The sequence below is a fragment of the Topomyia yanbarensis genome, chromosome 2 (genome assembly GCF_030247195.1).
Source record: "Topomyia yanbarensis strain Yona2022 chromosome 2, ASM3024719v1, whole genome shotgun sequence".
In the NCBI taxonomy this organism is placed as follows: Eukaryota; Metazoa; Arthropoda; class Insecta; order Diptera; family Culicidae; genus Topomyia; species Topomyia yanbarensis.
In genome coordinates this window covers 328,073,507-328,093,346 of record NC_080671.1, presented here as the reverse complement: position 1 = coordinate 328,093,346, position 19,840 = coordinate 328,073,507, and the positions used below count along the sequence as shown (strand labels likewise).

General features: G+C 36.9%; 1 protein-coding gene across 1 annotated transcript; it reads left to right on the top strand.

Moving 5' to 3' along the window:
• Positions 1-6,723: 6,723 nt before the first annotated feature.
• On the top strand, positions 6,724-13,471 carry LOC131683844 (zinc finger protein interacting with ribonucleoprotein K-like). The gene is made up of 5 exons (XM_058966195.1): positions 6,724-7,614; positions 7,671-7,875; positions 7,935-8,092; positions 8,163-8,221; positions 13,171-13,471. Exons 1-5 carry the CDS (start codon positions 6,820-6,822, stop codon positions 13,418-13,420), a joined length of 1,467 nt encoding a protein of 488 aa, XP_058822178.1. The 5' UTR covers positions 6,724-6,819; the 3' UTR covers positions 13,421-13,471.
• Positions 13,472-19,840: the final 6,369 nt, after the last annotated feature.

Below are 19,840 nucleotides of genomic sequence, written 5' to 3'. Positions count from 1 at the left end.
TAAACTTTAACGTATTTACGGTAAATTGCAATGTAAAAATGACTTTTACAGTGAAAAGGGGGGTGGTTATGTATCTTAACATTAAAAAAAATCGATTTTTCTCCATGCATTTTTTTCTTGAAAACAGTAAAATTTAATGTGAATTTACTGTGTCAGTTTTTTGCTGAACAGTAAAATTGATTGTTGCATGAAATTTTATTGTAAATCTACTGCGAGAACACTGCGACGAACAATGTTGAAACAGTTATAACTATAATATTTATTGCTTTATGGTTGTTTGAAGGGTAAATGCTATTGTAAAATTCTATTCGGGCATACAATAAATAGTTTTTTTTTCATTTTGGGTGTTGTCTTGATAGGCCGGATGTAAACAACCGCAGTTTTCCTGTGTATGGTTGCCAAGTTTATATAATATTTATTTTAAGTGAAAATTCATGTAAAATAAAAGTGATTTATTTTTTGAGTGTAGGAAACCGGTTGTACGTCATTTCGCGGAATACCATTTCCCGGTATACCATATTCCGGAAAACCATATCCCAGAATGTACTATTTCCCGGAAAACCATTTCCCGGAATGTACCATTTCCCAGAAAACCATTTCTCGAAATGTACCATTTCTCGGAAAAACCATTTCCCAGAATGTTCCATTTCCCGGAAAACCATTTCCCGTAAAATAAATTAAACCACGTACCTTGCCACCACTCATTTTGATTACACTTGCTACGCAGCAAATGTCAAACAAACTACGAAAATCTCTCTACTTTAGAACATAAATAACAGTTTGGAAATATGTTTGGAATTTAAATGTAAGTTAGAATAACATATCAACAATGCTTCAGACATATTTATTTTGGGATTTTTATGGATTATGCATCTAAAAAATCTGCGGTTTTTCTTTCTTATACATGCATGCTTCCTTGTCGTTATTTTTGGCATGTTTTTGATTTATATGTACTTTCTATTTCTATGTAGTTTCACATTCTTTTAAGAACTCTTTCAAAATATTCTTGGTGTTTTATTGGATTTAAGTACTAGTGGTCCTAACATACCTTCCCCATAGGAAATTCGACATTTCATAAATTTCACAGTCGACCGACGAAAACGGGTGCTTCGAGGTCGACAGATTAATTAAACGACCAAGATGGGTTTCGTCGGTGGACAATTTTCGTCACCATATTAATCGCCAGATTTAATCTGTGTAAATCTGGTTCCAGTTTTAAACTATCAACTAATCGATCGATTTAATTGGTTGAAATAGACCGATGTCAACAGATTTCGTCTGTCATATTTAATCGGTTGTCGCGTCGGCTGACGTCCATGTTAAACCCCCATAAGAGTTGGTGCAACAATCGACCGATGAATTGGTGGCATAGTCGGCCGATTGTGCCGATGCAAGCCGATTTAGTCGGTGGGAAAATCGGGAGGATTTTCTATGGGGTTATAACTTTTTGAATTATAATTGTTATTCTATGAGCTTATTCGCCTTCTTTTGGAGATGAGCAAATCATGAAAAATATTTTTGAATGTCTTCTTTAAAATTTGAGTACTTTTTTTTGGAAATTAATAATTTATAACAATCTTCTTTGAGACTTTGCTTTTTTTAAGCATAATCTGTTTTCTGGTACTTTATTGGTTTATGAGCGCTTGTTTTTTATTAGATTATTATGATTAGAGAGCAAAGATAATGTGTCAAGCGAACCAAACAAAAACTTGTCATCATGTTTTATTCCAGTACAGTCACTCAATATCTATAAAGCTTATCATATCTTGATTGTAAATTTTATTTGTCGCGGAATAATGTGAAATAAAGAATAGAGGAAAAAACGTATATCTCAGGATGCGCTCATATTATATTGGGATGATAAGTGTTTTTTATGTAAAAATGTCTGAGGAACGCGATGGCATTAAAATTTTCAAAATTAAAATATATGTATTGAGAGAAAAACTAACTTTTAATATTTAACTGAAAAAATCACATAGTTGGTAGCACTGCCGACAAAAAATAATATTATTTCTACACTCAAAAAAAAGTAAACGTTATGCCTATTGATTTTACACATAGATTTTTGCAATTAACGGAGGCATATAGACACTATTTGCTGGCACATAAACCTAATGTGTGTATTCACAAGAAATATTAATCTTACATTCACATTTCATAACTATTAGGCACATAAAACCCCATTCTATAATAATATGCACATATAACTTATGTGTGTGCATACATAGTTTATACAGTTGACACATAGAAGGTATGTGTGCGCGTGATAACAATAGCATTTCTTCTTCATATGAATCTTAAGCGGTTTGAAGCAAATAGAATTAACGTTTGGATTTCTTTCAGTGTAGACTCCTTGAATAATTTTCTTCAAAAGCCAACTTACGGTTTGATTCTAGAGTAAATAGAACCGGAGATATGATCAAAAGAAAATCAAGCGTTTTGGCAATTTGCCAAAACGGGGGGTGCTCCCATGACCCGAGGGGTGGTTCAATTGACACAAAAATTTGGGTTTTTATATATTGGCCCTAGATGAACAATTCCTTCAAATTTGGTTCAAATCCGTGAAGGTCGATTTCAAGTTTGCATCTTTTTTTGATCACTTCGCGTGGAATGACCCATATGTAAGTCAACATAGCTCTGGATTTGTTCTTTTACATGTTTACTGTAGATTTCAATTCAGCTTTTTGCTGGTGGCTGCGTTTTCAAATGCGCGCTCTATTTTGACAAGTTGTCTGTACAGTGTCAACTTTCACAACTCGTCAGCAGTGTTGATTTTGACAAACGGTCTCATTAGCCTTGAGTTTCACGGCTATCATGTATCCTGCTTATTTATTTTCTTAATAAACGTTAAACGTCAAATTTAAAATTTGTTAGTTTATTTTCAAACGCCTTTTTCGATGATTTTACTTGCTTCGCGAATTTATTTATAAGCATATTCTCAGCTGTTTGAAAGTGTCGAGAGAATTGTGCGATTTGAACCTCTGCTCTTACCTAAATTCATCACATTAAATGACTAATAATAGCACATGAAACTTACTTTTAAACTACCCGGAAAAGCATCTTCTGACGATACAGTACCTAAACCTAGACCTAAACAATGTTTGTTCACACCTGATTTTGGATACAAATTTGTAGCAAAATTTAGCACCAATAATCGATAATTGTTAGCTACAGCTGCAGCTGCGTTTACCGAAGAAATCAGTTGCAATCCACCTGTCGTATTAGTTTCGACTAGATTGAGTATCGCTAATTGGTTTTCCTCCGTATGATAATCGCCCGATTACATTATAAGACTGATTAATTGCCGTATTGGTCGACCGATTTTTGTTTGCCGATCGTGAGTAGCGAATAGTTTTGAATAGCAAATGTTCTGTATCCACATTTCGAGTTGAGTGCCGTTGTTGAAGGTAACTACAGTTGACTGTGCGGATCCGTACCGAAATCAGTTTAGTTTTTCAACTGAAAAACAATATTTTTATTTGACGTTCAATTTTTAGTTGAGAGCAGAAGTGAACGCCTACCACGATCAAAAAATTGAATCTGAAGGACGGTTTGTCAAATTCGACAAGACTGATGATTTGTCAAAATTGACATTGGACGGACGAGTTGTCAAAGTGCCCAGCAAACCAGTAAGCACTAAAGTAAGCAGCATATTGACTATATAAGAGCTGTCCGATGTTTATAAGCTTTATATGGGCTTTACAAATGTTTATAAGCTGCATAGCAGCTTTACACATGTTTATAAGTTTTATACAAGCTTTTCGAATGTTTATAAGCATTACAAGCATTAAGCATTAAAGTAGACCGTATATGGGTATATGAAGCTATACTTTAGAGCCTAAAAACCCTGTAGTTGTAAGCCGTAAGCGGTAGTCAGTGATGCCTTTATAATGCCGTTTATGCTTGACATTTCTATTAAACTAAAGCAATGAAGTCCAAATCAAAACAAATATGATATGGTGCACTTTGTAAGCTCAAGAAAAAGCTTGTCGGCTTCGGAGATTTGGCACAAACAAATTAAAGTTAACTAAATCTTTGAGCCATAAAATGATACGAAACTGCGATGAATTACTTTTAAGTTTAGTGTAGGAAGGGAAGTAATTTCAAAAATAAAATATTCCCAAAACCATGCTTCTGTTCGTCGGTGAGTGAAATCAACTTCCAATCGAACCAAAAACCGTTCGATTAAAGAACGGCAAATATCATTTACATGACCAAATGCTCAAATGGATCAAACAGCAAGCGCACTGGAACAACTTAATCCCCCATATCTTCCAGAAGCAGAAGTTCGAGCCTGGATCAAACGCTGTATAGAAAAAAGTCAAACACATGTGGCAGATAGACCATGAAAGATAGAAAGAGAGAAAAACAGTCTTTCCTCCATTTTCGTTTTGTTTTTTTTTCCAACCAGTGGGTTCTACCCATTACACAAATTGTTTTGACATTCCTCCATAGGCGCGGTGGAAAAGTGGGAGTAGGCTGCATATCAGCCGAATATTTCGCCAAAAGTGGCTTTTGAACAGCACTCATGTACAATATGATGCCTATAAGCTCAGTTACCCTTGTTCTATACGCGACTATAGAACCGAATTGATGCCATTTTTACGGCTTAGTGGTTACTTGGGTGGGGTGCCCATTTGGGGACGCAGCCACCAACAAAAAGCTGAATAGTGTAAATAATTACCGAGAAAAAGTACATTCCGGGTAATGGTATTCCGGGAAATGGTACATTCCGGGAAATAGTATTCCGGGAAATGGTACATTCCGGGAAATGATATTCTGGGAGATGGTACATTCTGGGAAATGGTTTTCCGGAAAATGGTACATTCCGGGAAATGGTTTTCTGGGAAATGACATTCCGGAAAATGGTTTTCCGGGAAATGGTAAACCGGGAATCGACGTACAATCTAGGAAACCACGTCGTTTTTTTCTTTTTATTGAGATATCTCGATCGTGAACCGACAAATGGGCCTATATAACAAATGTACACAAACGGAGATTTGAGTAATATCTTAAAGAGGAGTAAAAATAATTCATAATGAATATAAAAACTCATTTATAAATGTTTCACACTTCATGAAAGTCAATAAAAAAACGAAACGGCGGATCTGACTTTCAACTGTAAACAAGCCGCCAGGCGGATTACGCCTCTGCATTTCTAACGTAGTGTGTACGGGCGAAATTGACAGCATCATTACTTACAAAGCCCGTAAACAGAGTCGCCCTAAACAAAATCAACTGCTTGATACGCCCGGGGGGAATAACAAATTTTCCCCTCCGGCGAGCACGGCGAAACCCACATTTGATTTTTGTTTTCTGGCGACACTGCAGGGCGAAATTGTGAGTGGTCAAAATAAGAGGGTGACTCAAAAATGGCCTAATCAACATTTCATAACAACACTCGGCGAAATATATTTTTTTCAATTTTATCAACGAAAACGTTATTATATAAAATATTTTAGTAATGCTTCCGAAAACTAGTATTGTTTTGAAGTGTTTCAATACATGTGAAAGCGCAGTATGCAAGCACGGTTAAAATACGATTAAATTTTCTGAAGCGAATTTTCAATGCTATTTTTCTCGATTCGATATCATTGCGTCTTCGGCCCTTTGGTCGGTTCATGATCGATCTGACGTTTAAAATACTCACACTGATATCTCACATTTTTATACTACCGCCCCCCTCAAGCCCAGAAGCAGTTTGTTTTCCTCCCAATTCGCTGTGCAATCAATTTGTTTTCCTCCAAATTCAAACGTCAAAACGGCACAATACCAACGCTGCTGGATAAGTCTATACGTGTACACTGATAAAATCAAGTACCCATTAATGCGTAGAAAACTACTCATTTTCAATAAAAGTAGAATAACCCATTAAATGGGTAAAGCGTTTGTACCCATAAATGAGTACAGGCCTTGTACGTCAACCTGGGTATGTTTCACCCATTATTTTTCGCAGAACTGTTACAACAAAATGCGTAAAAAATACCCATTCATGAAATTCGCGCCAGAATGAAAAATACCGTCAATAGAATTATTTCTGAATTTTAAAAAAATCAATAACATTCATTTCACATTATTATTTCCTTATAAAAGTATAGGAATCTAGATAGAAATCCTATTCTAAAACTACTTAACAAAATAAAACCGCCAACTGGATATATTTTTGATGGCTGGATCTTTTGGCTGCTCTAAAAATGCCAAACTGACGCATATTTTCAACATACTCAGTAGTCTAAACAGACGTTGTTTTCGGAGCATTGCCGAAATGTTCCGTTTCCGCCACGAACTCCGATGCAGGGCGATAATTTGCAGGTTCCACTACGATCCTTATGTGGTTTTCGTTTGAAGCGAAACTGAGTCAGTTCCTAACCCCAACTGCTGTCAAAATGTATGAACTGACAGCAGTTGGGGTTAGAACCTGACTCAGTTTCAGGTTCAAGCGAAATCGCCATTAGTTTGCAGGTTAACTCGCTTGAAATAATGCTTAAGGATTTTTCACCCATTATCAAGATCAATATACCCATTGACATTACCTCATCGAGTAGTTGTGAAATGGATAAAAAGTACTCATTGTTAGAAACAGAAAAATACCAATTTTTTTGACAGCTCGAATAAATTCCGAAAATGGGCAATTTGAATACATAAAATGGGTAAAGTTTTTTTTACCGTGTAGGTATTTTATTACTCAAAAGTGTGTAGTAGATAGTAACAGTAAACAGTTAATCAAAAGTTTAAATTTGAGTGTAAAAAATGTAAACACAAGCGTTGAGTGCCATAATATTGAGCTTGGTTCCTGGTAATTTCATCTTTTATGAAAATATGGAAAATCCACCCGAGATATGTTTTATATGTGCGGACGAGACGAGCTCGGACTACCGAAACCTGTTGCAGCTGGTAACAAAATATTCAGGCACGCTAGTATATAAAGTGATCGAACGTTTTCTCGGTGGAGATTTGTCGGAAAGCGTCGCAGGTTTGATCGCCTCTGTCATCTGCCAAGAATGCGTAGTGAAACTGAACGACTATGATGCGGCTTACACCAAGGCAATAATTATCCAGAAAGAGTTTACCGATTTGCTGAAGAAAAGCCTAACGCTTGTAGGCAGTAAGATCTGTGTGAATGAGGTTTATTTAAAAAAGGAACCGGAAGGTTCATATATTGACGATATTGTGGAATGCGATCAGACACTAGTGGATGATTCGGTTGCTGGTGATGTTCAATCTGTCGCCAGGTCGGAAGAAACGGTGTCAATGAAATGTAATACCTGCGGAGAGAGTTTCCGGTCGATGAACGATATGCGAAATCATTCCCACAAACCTAAGGCGGATGAAGAACCGAAGGAGGAACCAGATGAGGAAATAGAATTTCGTTTAGAGTTTTTAGATGAATCGGATAATTTCAGTTTGGGTGATATTGAGTATATCGACGAAGAACGTTTGTATGAAGATGATAATGACTCCATGGTTGAAGATAGTACTGGAGCAGATAAAGACACTGATTTTGAAGGAAGACAACATGAAGCAAAAACTATAATTACTAAACAGAAGCTAGATCCAGCAAGGAACAGATGTGCAGAATGCGATATTGATTTAGGTTCAAAAATAAAATTGAAGGTAGCATGGGCATTATTTAATAAGGACACCTAATTTACTTTCAAAGTACATTTCAGAGACACATCCGAGATAAACATTCTGCAAATCGCGATGCCAGTGGTGATCACGTGTGTCATATCTGTGGTGTAACGGTAAAAACTAAATCCCATCTTACCGCACATGTCTCCAGGCATGGCCGAATTTTCGATTTCACATGCGCTTTTTGTGGAAAGAAATTTCAAAGCAATGGAGCATTATTACGGCATCTTCCCATGCATACAGGTACGAAGTTTTAAATAGTAACATTGCGAATATTCACAACATTTGTCTATTATCTATAGGCGAGAAACCCTATCAATGTGAACAGTGCGGTAAGCAATTTTGCCATCAGTCTTCATTCAATATGCATCGGCTTATGCATGATGATATACGAGAAAAAAAGTGTGAAATTTGTGGCTTTCGGTTACGTAATGGATCGCACCTGAAGCGGCACATGCGTGTAAATATACTTTCGATCTGGAATTGTTCCAACATCAATAAAAAAAATTCATCGTTTCCTATATTCACAGATCCATTCTGGAGAAAGGCCCTTTGAGTGTCCAACGTGTGGCCAGAAATTTGCTCAAAGGTAAGATAACTATGTGTGCCAGTGTTATGACAGAATCAAAACCTTGTTCAATAAGACATTTCTTTCGAGTTGTAAGTCATGTAAGCTTTACACCAAACATGTTTCACTTTTTAAATTCGCATCATGAGAATGAACATGTGAAAAGTGCGCACGCAAATGGTCATTCTGAATTTTCAAAACAGACATGTGGATCCTGCTAGTTTTGACCTTGACTATAGGTTAGTTCGGGCTAGGTATGTAGGGCTGGCACCTAAGAGATAGTTAGTTATTCAGGACTTGTTTTATGATGATTTAGCTCGACTAAGCACACAGGCTATTAGAAATGCTAAGCAGCCGGGTCGGTGTGGTCTATTCAAGTCGAACCAGATGGCATTCGGTTTGAGCAAACTTTATGGGGAGTCGTGGATAAATAATTCTCATGTCGTTTATGGGGGGATTCTTTTTGTGAAACTCTAAAACGACTTCACCCGTCTAGCTACTCAGCATAATATTAAGAAAAAAAAAATTGATGATAGTAATAAATATAAATATTTACTAGAACAGGGATAAACGTATTCTGCTATAAGATGAAGTTGAACCAGCAGAGTTATAGCAAAAAGTATTCGCAAGTAAGGACTAACACTACCAGTATGTTTACCGTATCAATTAATAGTCAATTGATCCGCTTCGGACTAAGAAGTCAAAAAGGAGATTTGGAAGAGACAGAAACGGAATAATTGCAAAATCTTCCACTATGACGTAGACTCCAAGGCGATGGTAGGATGATTTTCCATAGAATTAAACAGACTAGATCAGTGATTCTCAATCTGGGGTCCGCTGACTCCTAGGGGACCGTGAAGTCGTTGCTGGGGGTCCGATTTTCCGAGTGCAATCGGGCTGTCTCAACAACCTATTTCTGCAACCTATGTGCATTAACTATACACCTACCGTCTCACCGTTGCACTTGACGGTTCTATCACATTCGCCCGAATGACATTCGCCCGAAAGTCATTTACCCGAATGACGTTCGCCCGAAAACCATTTACCAGAATGGACCATTTACCCGAATGTCATTAACCCGAATGGACCATTTACCCGAATGCCATCAACCCGAATGGACCACTCGCCCGAATGTCATTAACCCGAATACCACATTCACTCATAAGCATAATATAAAATGGGTCATTGTCTAGTTTACTGACTTTAGTGATAGAAGTCCGACTTTAATGCGGTTTTTTGCCAAAAGGATGTATTTTAACCTAAATAAACAAAATCCGAGCGGGAAATGTGAAATCAAAGTTTGATAAACTGAACAATAACAGGTGAGCTTATACAGCAGAGCTAGTCTGATGCGGCTTGGCCGCATATCCGAGGCCAAGGATCCGAAGCGGCGCAAAGCCGCTGAGGTTCCGTTGGACGAGGCGTTGATCCACCCGTCGCCGGAGTTATAAGCAAACCTGTGATCCTCTTGTTTGCCCGGTTTACTCAAACATAGGGGCTATAGCTAGTTTAAAGCCGACTGAGCGGCAGCGAAGTCGGACAGTGCCCCAGAAAGCGATGTGGCGTAGCCACATTAGTCAACCGTACACTGACCAATGTGGCTATGCGATATCGCTTTTAGGTGTACTATCCGACGTCACTGAGGTTCTGTTGCCAACGCCACAAATGCTCTTCAGGTGCTGATGCATATAGGACGCAGTTGTCAGCTCGAGCGGTGAAATCTTGTGATAAACCGGACAAAATAATAAGAAATCTTTCGGAAACACCATCGATCGAGGTAAATATATATTTAGATGTTCCGTTAACGAATTGAATCAACTAAATTAGTAATTATGTCTTGCATGGTGGAAGTCCATTTGGTACAACACCGTTAGTAAATAGTAGCTCATAAATGTTATGTGGCGAAGCTAGTGTGATGCGGCTTTGCGACAATTACCGAGGTCGAGGAACCGAAGCGGAGGTCCCTACTCGGCAAACCTGTGATCCATTGGTAGGCTTGGTTTACTGAAATATAGGGGTTGATTCCTTCTTTAAATATGAGCAGTTCTTTGAGTTTGTATACCAAATAGCCCTCGCAATCAAACCGGTGATCCACTTGTTTGCCCGGTTTACTCACACCTAGGGATTGATTCCTTCTTTTAAACATGAGCAGCTCTTTTCCCACAATTAGGAGTTCATTGCTTCTTTCAAACATGACAAATCCTTGGTTCTGCATGCCAAATAAGTTTGCAAAGAAACTGTTGATCCACTCGTCTGCCCGGTATACTCAAACATAAGGGTTGATTCCTTCTTTTAAAACAAGAGCAATTTCTTGAATCTATATACCAAATAGCTCTACGTAATATTGGATTTCGAGACAGGATGATTCTTCCACCTAATTCACGGATGATTCTTCCATCTAAACCAAAGTTTTTTCAGAAAAATAAAACAACTTGGTCTTTAGACAAAATATTCGGAAGATCACAGAATACAACTAATGTACAAACAAGTTGTTGCCTTGGCTTTCTTGCCCCATCAAGGTATTCCAATGGCACTCGAAGAATTGAGGAAAAGTTGTCCAAAGGCTCTCGACGATTTTTTGTATTACATTAGTAAAAATTGTATTTTTGGTAGGAAGGAAACTAATCAAAAAGTTTCGCGATAACCCTTCTTTGCCCCCCGCTTGGTGGTCAGTTTTCGAAAATGTATCGACAAAGATTCCTAGAACCATCAATAATGTAGAAGACTAGCACAAGAAATGAAACGGTTTGTTCAGCCGTGGAAATTCTATGGTGTGTTGAAGCAGTTGCAGCTTGAAGAGAAAAACCCTAGTACGTATGTTTTACGTACACTACAAGCGGTACCAACAGCTAAAAAGTCTAAAAAGAACTCACGAAAGGATCTAAAACTGGAAACCCTAGTTAAATCATACAAACCAGGTGATTGGATTAACTATTTGACTGGTATAGCTTTAGTGTTAATTTCTTCATAGCATCAAATGTAATAAAATTTGTATTTCATCTTAATAAATTATTTTTTTTCGATTGACACTTCGATGTTTTTCGGGTATATGGAATTCGGGCGAATGGCATTCGGGTTTATGTTGCATTCGGGCGAATGTCTTTCGGGTGTTCGTGGCATTCGGGTGAATGACATTCGGGTTTATGTGACATTCGGGCAAATGTCCTTCGGGTAAATGGCTTTCGGGCGAATGTCATTCGGGCGAACGTGACAGAATCGCACTTGACAGTGTGTGCAGTGCCTTATGGTCACACCTATGACCGTGCACCCGGCGTCCCATGAGCGTTTTGGCGGCTCAGAGGCTGTCCTTCCATGTTGCTCAGGGATACATTGCTCCTATACACATCCATGCATACAGGCATACCTACGGGCATACATTCATACATACATACACACTATTTGGCACAAGTTTAGAGCGTGTAACGTCGTGTCATCTAGTCTAGTTCTATGGAATATCATCCTACCATCGCTTTGGGGTCAAATTTTGTATTGAATCCGCTTCTGTCTCTTCCTAATCTCCTTTTTTCTCATAGGTCAGAAGCGGATCAATAGACTATTAATTGAAACGGTAAACATACTAGCAGTATTAGTCCTAACTCGCGAATACTTTTCCTACAACTGTGCTGTTTTATCTCTATTTTATAACAGAATTCGATTATCCCTGTTCTAGTCAATATACGTATTCATTACATTGTGGACCAGCCAAACCCTCATTTTTTCTATTATTATTATCCAGAGTAGCTAGAGGAGTGAAGGCATTTTAGGATTTCAAAAAAAGAATTACTGCCCATAATGGACATAAGAAATATTTATCCACTATTCCCCATAAAGTTTGCTCGAATCGAGTGTCGAACGAGGCGACTCGAATAGACCACACCGACCCGAAAGGGTTGCTTATCATTTCTGAGAGCCGGTGTGCTTGGTCGAGTTAAATAATCATAAGAAAAGTTCTGAATATTTAACTGTCTCTTAGGTACCAGTCCTGCACTCCTTTCCTGAACTAGCCTCAACCCACGGTCAAAAGAGTCGACAACTAGTAGAATCGACATGTCCCCTCCCAAGCGATTTAATCAACTTGCAAGTAGGAGCACATATCTATCAACCAGCCAAGAAGACTTCCGAACCAATGTGAATAGACCATGCCAGTCGAAGGCCACAGGCCCAGCACCATCTCGTAAAGCTCCTGAAATTAAGAATTTTGTTAGTGCTACTTACAGATTTCATTTCAATGGTAGTAAATGTCTCATTTCCTCTTGTTAAACTTGCTTGTCGCTGTTCATCTCTTCCGGCATTTCGACGCCGTCGGTCGACCGTATCATAGAAAAAATCTCTTTTATCGAATCCTCAATTTCCGTCGGAGCTCGTATGTCAGACGCTCAAGGCGTTCTACTGGCTCGAATATCAACTATCTGAAGCGAAAAAGACATTATTTATCACATTAAATATAGTCCCTAATCCTATAATCAACTAAGGCTGTCTGTCGATTCTAGCGCAGAAATGCTAATGATGTGACCATGAAGAATACGTCAGGTAACCTCAATTAACCCCCTTTGACACCAGTTTGGCCTCACCAAGCCGTATCGCGGATGGCGGCGTGAAAACTACCGAATAGGAGTTGAGAACAGCTTGCAGCAACATCTGATGTTGCTCCAAATGTATGTTATATCCAAGACTGACTTGGATAGTTCCATCGAGCCTAGTTTGCATACCTTACATAACTAGACTCACTGTTCTCCATTCACCCACAATAACAAACAACAATTTCTTGCATTGAAAACATGGCATGGATGTCAGTTATTTGTACCTATTAGACGTAGCGACTATTTTTTAAATTTATCAAATTTAATTTATTTTTCGAGTTAGTTTACTGCAAAACAATTCAGTAGTAATGTCACAGATATAATAAGATACCTATCAAGAGCTTTACTGACTCTTCTGGTATAATGTTGAATTTTTATGTTTTTTTTCAGGTACAATATGACTGCCCATTTGAAAGCACATCAGGGAATCTACCGCGAACAGTCAAGAGTCTACAAATGTCCTTTATGTGATCACACGTTTCAACGAAAGCTGAAATTGCAGGAGCATTTGACTCGGGAACATAACACAACGGTTGATTCAGTGCTGTTGAAACCGTTGGAACGCACAAAGATCAACAAAAAAGATGCGAACGTGATAAAATTTGTCACCGATGATAGCGCAAAACTAATAGGTACTTAATTATTATTTGTCTTGTATTATAATGTTAAATATACAATTGTATTAAACTCATTAAGTACTATCATGTTTCTTTGAAATCCTTTTTGAATCCTCTTTTACAACTCGCTCGACCGTTCATGTGGTATGAGAATCTTCATGAAAGTATAAGTATAGTTCAATCAGTTGAAGCACCTTTGCATGCAGACTCTGCGACTCACCGTATCTTACCGTAAAGAATTTTTGTTTTCCACTTGCTGTCAGGTAATATCGACAGCCCAAGTCTTCTCTCAGGCGTTAATTTGTGTGCGCCTCCCCGTAATCTTCGTAGTCTCATGCTGTTGTGGATCCTTGGAGGTCCTACTGCATGTGGCCAATAAAATCCACTAGAAATATGTAGCCGCAGATTCAACGAATCTTAGTATAAGTTATTAATACGAGATTTATAAAGGTATCTGTACGGTAAATTACAAATAAATCAATAAAAAAATTAAAGTTATAAATAAAAAATAAATGAATAGTAGCTCTGCCTAAGCTCTACTCCTGCCAGCAGAAGACAAAAGATTAGTCTGTAAGATTTCAAGCCTGTTTCTAATAGCTGCCACTTCTAGTTTTCCGGTCTGTATATTTCACATCCTTTCTCTCACACGATTAGTAATGGCTATGAAAATTTTCATAACTTTTCCTACTTAGTAATCTCTGGCTCAGTGATTTTCAACCGGGTGTGAATTCACCCCAGGGGTAAATTAGGCTAATGTAGGGGTGAATTATGCGGGACAAATTTTTACTTGTTATATTTGTTTCAGTGTGTCAAACATTGAAATGCTTACTGAGAATGCCCAGGAACAGGTCTCTGATTGTAAAATTAAAGTTTCCATCCTATTGAAAATCGTTTTTTTTTCTGACAGGGTAATAACGGAAAACAATTTTCAGAAAGGGGTACATCATGGTGATCGAAATTCGAAAAGGGGTACATGGAACGAAAAAGGTTATAAACCACTGCTCTAGCTAATTAAAGTGTCATTAAAAAAGTAAAAAAGTGCTACATATTAGTCGAAATAAAAAATGAAAAAAGAACAAGGACGCAACCAACTTGCACATAGTACATACATGCCACTAACTTACACATAGTAACAAGCACGCTGCCACGGCTGGCTTGCTACCAGAAGAAGAAAAAAGAAGAGAGTACAGGAACGATTATCTCTGGAGTACTACCAGTTTCTCTTGGTACTGGAACAAACATATTGATGCTGTGAATCGTCGACCGGCTTCTAGTGGTGATCTTACGAAACTTTTCTTCTATCGGTTCTCATGGTAGAAGACACCGGGGCTATTTGGCGGTGTTTACATTTTTCGCGCTACCATTTAGGTAGATCTTGTAAAAAAGAAAACGTTGCATAAAAAGGCAGACTATTGGTAACATTCCAGAATTTTATCAAAGTGTTTGTTACATTGTCTTTGTTTTTATAGAGAAAAATATGGGACGCGGAAAACCCGCCCACTAACCCCGGTCCAAGAGTAGGGTTGCCACCTCTGATGAATCTTTCACCCGGAGGTTTTACTGATCTGCGATAGGATTCAGAAACACGAGAAAACGCTGAAACAAGAACGAACTTGTAATGAAATCGATCGCTAGACATTTTAGAGTACCTTAATTGATCGAGTTGAAAAGAAACAAGTGTAATCTCTTTCAATCTCTTTTTAACTCGTTGGGTTACCAAATTGGCACTGCTTGAAAAATTATCTAATTTACTCATAGTCACTGTTGTTTTGGCAAAGCCTTAATCTGTAAAATGTGTAGAATATCACTTCCCCCGCTAACCGCAAAGTATCCAAATGCACCAGCAACTCTCGCTGTGGAGGATAAGCCGAACGAGTATTGCTCTCCGCCACAGCTATGAGGAATGGGAACGCGGCATAGTGCGAGAAGAACGCTGCGGTGTCTTCCAGACGCGGGGCGCAACGAATCCGGTTACTCGTCAGTCGCTAGGGAAGTTTCATCCAACAAAGGATCACAGCCCTCCTCTTTGTCAAACAGCAAGCGTAAACACCGGAAAAAACGCGTTTAAAATTCAGTATTATGAAAATCAAAAATCTGTCCGTCGCAACGCTACCCGGGAATAAGTTGGCGGTATGTATGTGTACGCCAGAAAATAGACAATCAAATAGTTATTCAAATACTTCAGAGGTTTTAATGGAACGTGCTGAATGTCTATCTAATAAAACTGCATATTAACCGACGTTTGCCATTATATTTCAGTGTCAATACCCCGACATTTTGGCTTCGATGCGTACTCCTTATTCAAAAGTTAATTTGTGAAATTCTTCAGGCGATTGGCCGAAGTAAATGTTCCCTGCATTGACGAGATACACAAGAAAAAGATTTTCTTACTTTGGAGTGAAATCCATTTCTCGACAAACATATGATTACGGCCTAAAAGCCAACTGTCAAAATCCACTTTGAATGGAAATTCCAGACAAACCGTTACTAGTCGAACATAGTTCACAACAGTTTATGAAAGAGAAAACTTTTCTCTTTCGTTTACTACCAACATCTGTGATTGGCGTGTAACGGTTTGTCCGGAATTTCCATTCAAAGTGGATTGTGACAGTTGGCTTTTAGGCCGTAATCATATGTTTGTCGAGATTTGATGATTATTTTTGCACTGTAAATATTACTGCCAACCGCAAAATTTATAAAAAAAAAACTATTTAAAAAATAACTTGTGGATAGGTGTAATATCTATACCAAAATTGAAGGTCCTTTTTACGAAATATCGAAAAATATAACCATTCGTGGAGTAGACCATAAATAACACAAAATGATCAAAATTAAGATAATTTACTTAGGATATTTGGACCCCTATATCACAGAGAACAGACATCCATGATCGAACAAAAATATTTAAAAAACGTGTGTAAACATTTGAATTAATATACTAAAACACTAGCGCCGCCACACCAACCTATCCCAACTATCCGTCAAATCGATTCCGGACCGGTTCGAAATCCTGGATGGATTCTGCATGGAATCTAGCTCAAAGAAAACAATTGATTCCGACTCTATCGGTTGACGCATTTGAGCTGGAATTCATGCTGGAAGTTCGAATCGGTTCCGGACTAGTTTGACTGGGTAGAGGAATAACCGCCGTCAATTCTGTCGCACTCAGCCACAAAAAAACATGACGACAGTAGCGCACCTGGTTTAGATATCCAAACTACCTTCGAAACCGTTAGAGATTTTACACAAGTTGAATGCTGAAGATGGACGTCTGTTCTCTGTGCCTACATATTTGCCTCCTACACTGCCAAGTTTCTCTGTATTTGTTTGGTTTGATGCAGCAATTACATTCCTTGGGTTGACTATTAAGTTTCAATATCATTAGTTCTTCTCTAATTGTTTAAAATTAAACAGAATCCACAGTTTTCAAAAATATCACCGAAAACGTTTCATGTTTCAACAATAGCCAAGAGGAACCGGTGGAAATGATACATTTTCAAATTGAATTTAAATGTACAATTATACTATTTTTTAACGATTTAATTAGTTTGTCTGATTTGGTATTATGCATGTTACGTGTTCGAAAAGGTTTCTTCGTAATGTTTTATCTAAAAAATCTTAAATAAATGGTGCCCACAATATGTTTTAAAAAGTTGATACCAACTTATTTTGGACACCCCTCGATTTTCCTTCTTGACAGCTATTTGTTTATCGAGTCAGAATGATCAAAAAGTGAAAAATTTCGTAACGGTAGGTCGCCTGCTCTTGTTGGTCAAATTATTTAAAAATGTTCAAACCAATGGATATCGAAAACCAAACGATTGAGGAACATTTCATTGAAGACCATAATATGACCAAAGAGGAGACTTCTGAAATCCATGTTGAAGAACATTTGTAGTTCGAATTTGTTGAATTCGACGAGCTATATGTTGACAAATCTAAGAGACACATCACAGCTAAATAATGATAATAAGGGTGGTGCTTGCTGAATTCCTAGAATCGCCTGAAACATTCACACGAACAGGAACATCACGATTCAAGCGACGTAGTCCTGCTGTTTTAACATTGCACCGAACAGTTGAATACCACAAGGCGAAAACTGAAGAAAAAAGGAAAGTAAAGGAAGAGAAACAAAGAAAAACTGAGCTTAGAAAGAATAACAAGAAACCACCTCGTAAACAAAAGAATTAAAAATTAATATTTAGTACAAGAAGATTCCTGACGAACTTTGAACCTTGATTTATCATCCACTTGAGGAAGTTACTCCATAATACTGCTACAGATGAATTGTTACACGAAATATATTATTGTTAACTCTATTGCATAACATTTAATGCTGCTTTGTTAAGTCTGCAGTAACCTAATTGTACCGAAAGTTTTTCTATTTCTCAAAATGATAGAACTAAAAAATACTTCATGCAGTCAACCTTTCATATAAAGATTAATGTACCATTTTTTATTGGCATTCACTGATTTGCTTATGTTCTTCTTTCATGCATTAAATATACTGCAAAGAGAACAAGTCAGTAGGTCAGTTTAGTAAAAAAAAACTTCACTGTTTCCAAAACATATTCAGTCACATTCAGTGTGTATGCTTGGAATACTGTCCAAATTAGTGTGGAAGGGTCCGAAATGTGAAAAATTCATGCTGTGAAGAAATGTCATTTTCGAGTTTATGTCAATGTATAAAACATCCATTGACAGTTTTCTTTCAAGAACAGTAATTTTGTAGCAGACTCGTGCATGTATTGCATTAAAAACTTAGGCAAGCCATTATTTTTTGACGTTCACGCAATTTCACTTTCTCTAGGGGTCCAAAATTGGTTGGTTACCCTACATGCTCGAAAATAAATTATCCCCCACAACTTCTACAAAACAAAATGTTTTACAACAAAAACACATTGAATAATGTGTTTCGCAGTACTTAAGGTACACAGCGTGAAGCAGCGCTATATGTCTAATAGAAACGGAGAAAACGGGATTTCGCCAACTTACCTCAACCGCCAACTAGCTCCGGGATCCCCTAAAGAGGCATAAATATGCCTTTCCCGTTAGACTCGACTCATGGGTCCGTAAAATGCCACTTCTAGTTTTCCGATCTGTATATTACACATCCTTACTATCAGTTGAGTACCTTAGCTCTAAGAAATTTTCAAAACTTTCCCTACTCAGTCATCTCTACACACAGAAAAAAACAACCAACGCATACTCTTAGTTTGAAAATAAAACTTTTTTGATTACAATTCTTCATTAGCTTAAAAGGAAAACTTATACTTTGATTATTATTCTTGATTAATTTAAAAGTTTTACTTTTTTGCTAAGAGCGGAACTTTACCAATATTTTTTTTCTGTGTGTAGGTAATTAAATGTCGTTTTAAAAAGACAATAAAAAGAAAATGTGATTAGATATTAGTAAAAATAAAAAATGAAAAAAAAATTAAAGGGTTGTGTACAAGACACGACCACGATGACATTAAAATTGCGCTAATTTTTGTGAGCCAGCCATAATATTCCATAATATTCGTGGAAAAATCCTGTAATGCCATCGACTTATTTAGGACTACAAACGAAAGGTAACAAATCGTATCCTCTACACAGCAAAAAAATTGTAATATTACATCAAAATCGCTGCACATCGCTCTTTAGATTGAGTATTGTGATATTACACGATCGAGCGCTACACTAGAACGACGTACGCGAAACGATGTAATGTGAAAGACGTGTTGCAAAATGGTGTGGTGATCTCGATGCAATGGCGAACGATTGAATGGCGAACAATGTAATGGCGAACAATGCAAAGACGAACGATACAAGGGCGAATGACGTTTTGGCGAACGACGTAAGAACGAATGATGTCACGACGAACGATGTAACGGTGAACGATGTAACGGAGAACGATGTAACGGCAAACGATGTAATGGCGAATGACTTAAAAGAAAAAAAGGTACAGTGAGGTACAGAATAAATATCGAGCAAAATGTCATGCTGAGAAACGCTTGATTCGTTTCCTGTAACATTGCTAAATCTTGGTATTTCGGATGACGTTTGGCAGCTTCATTTATGATAAATTTACATATATATATATATATATATATATATATATATATATATATATATATATATATATATATATATATATATATATATATATATATATATATATATATATATATATATATATATATATATATATATATATATATATATATATATATATATATATATATATATATATATATATATATATATATATATATATATATATATATATATATATATATATATATATATATATATATATATATATATATATATATATATATATATATATATATATATATATATATATATATATATATATATATATATATATATATATATATATATATATATATATATATATATATATATATATATATATATATATATATATATATATATAT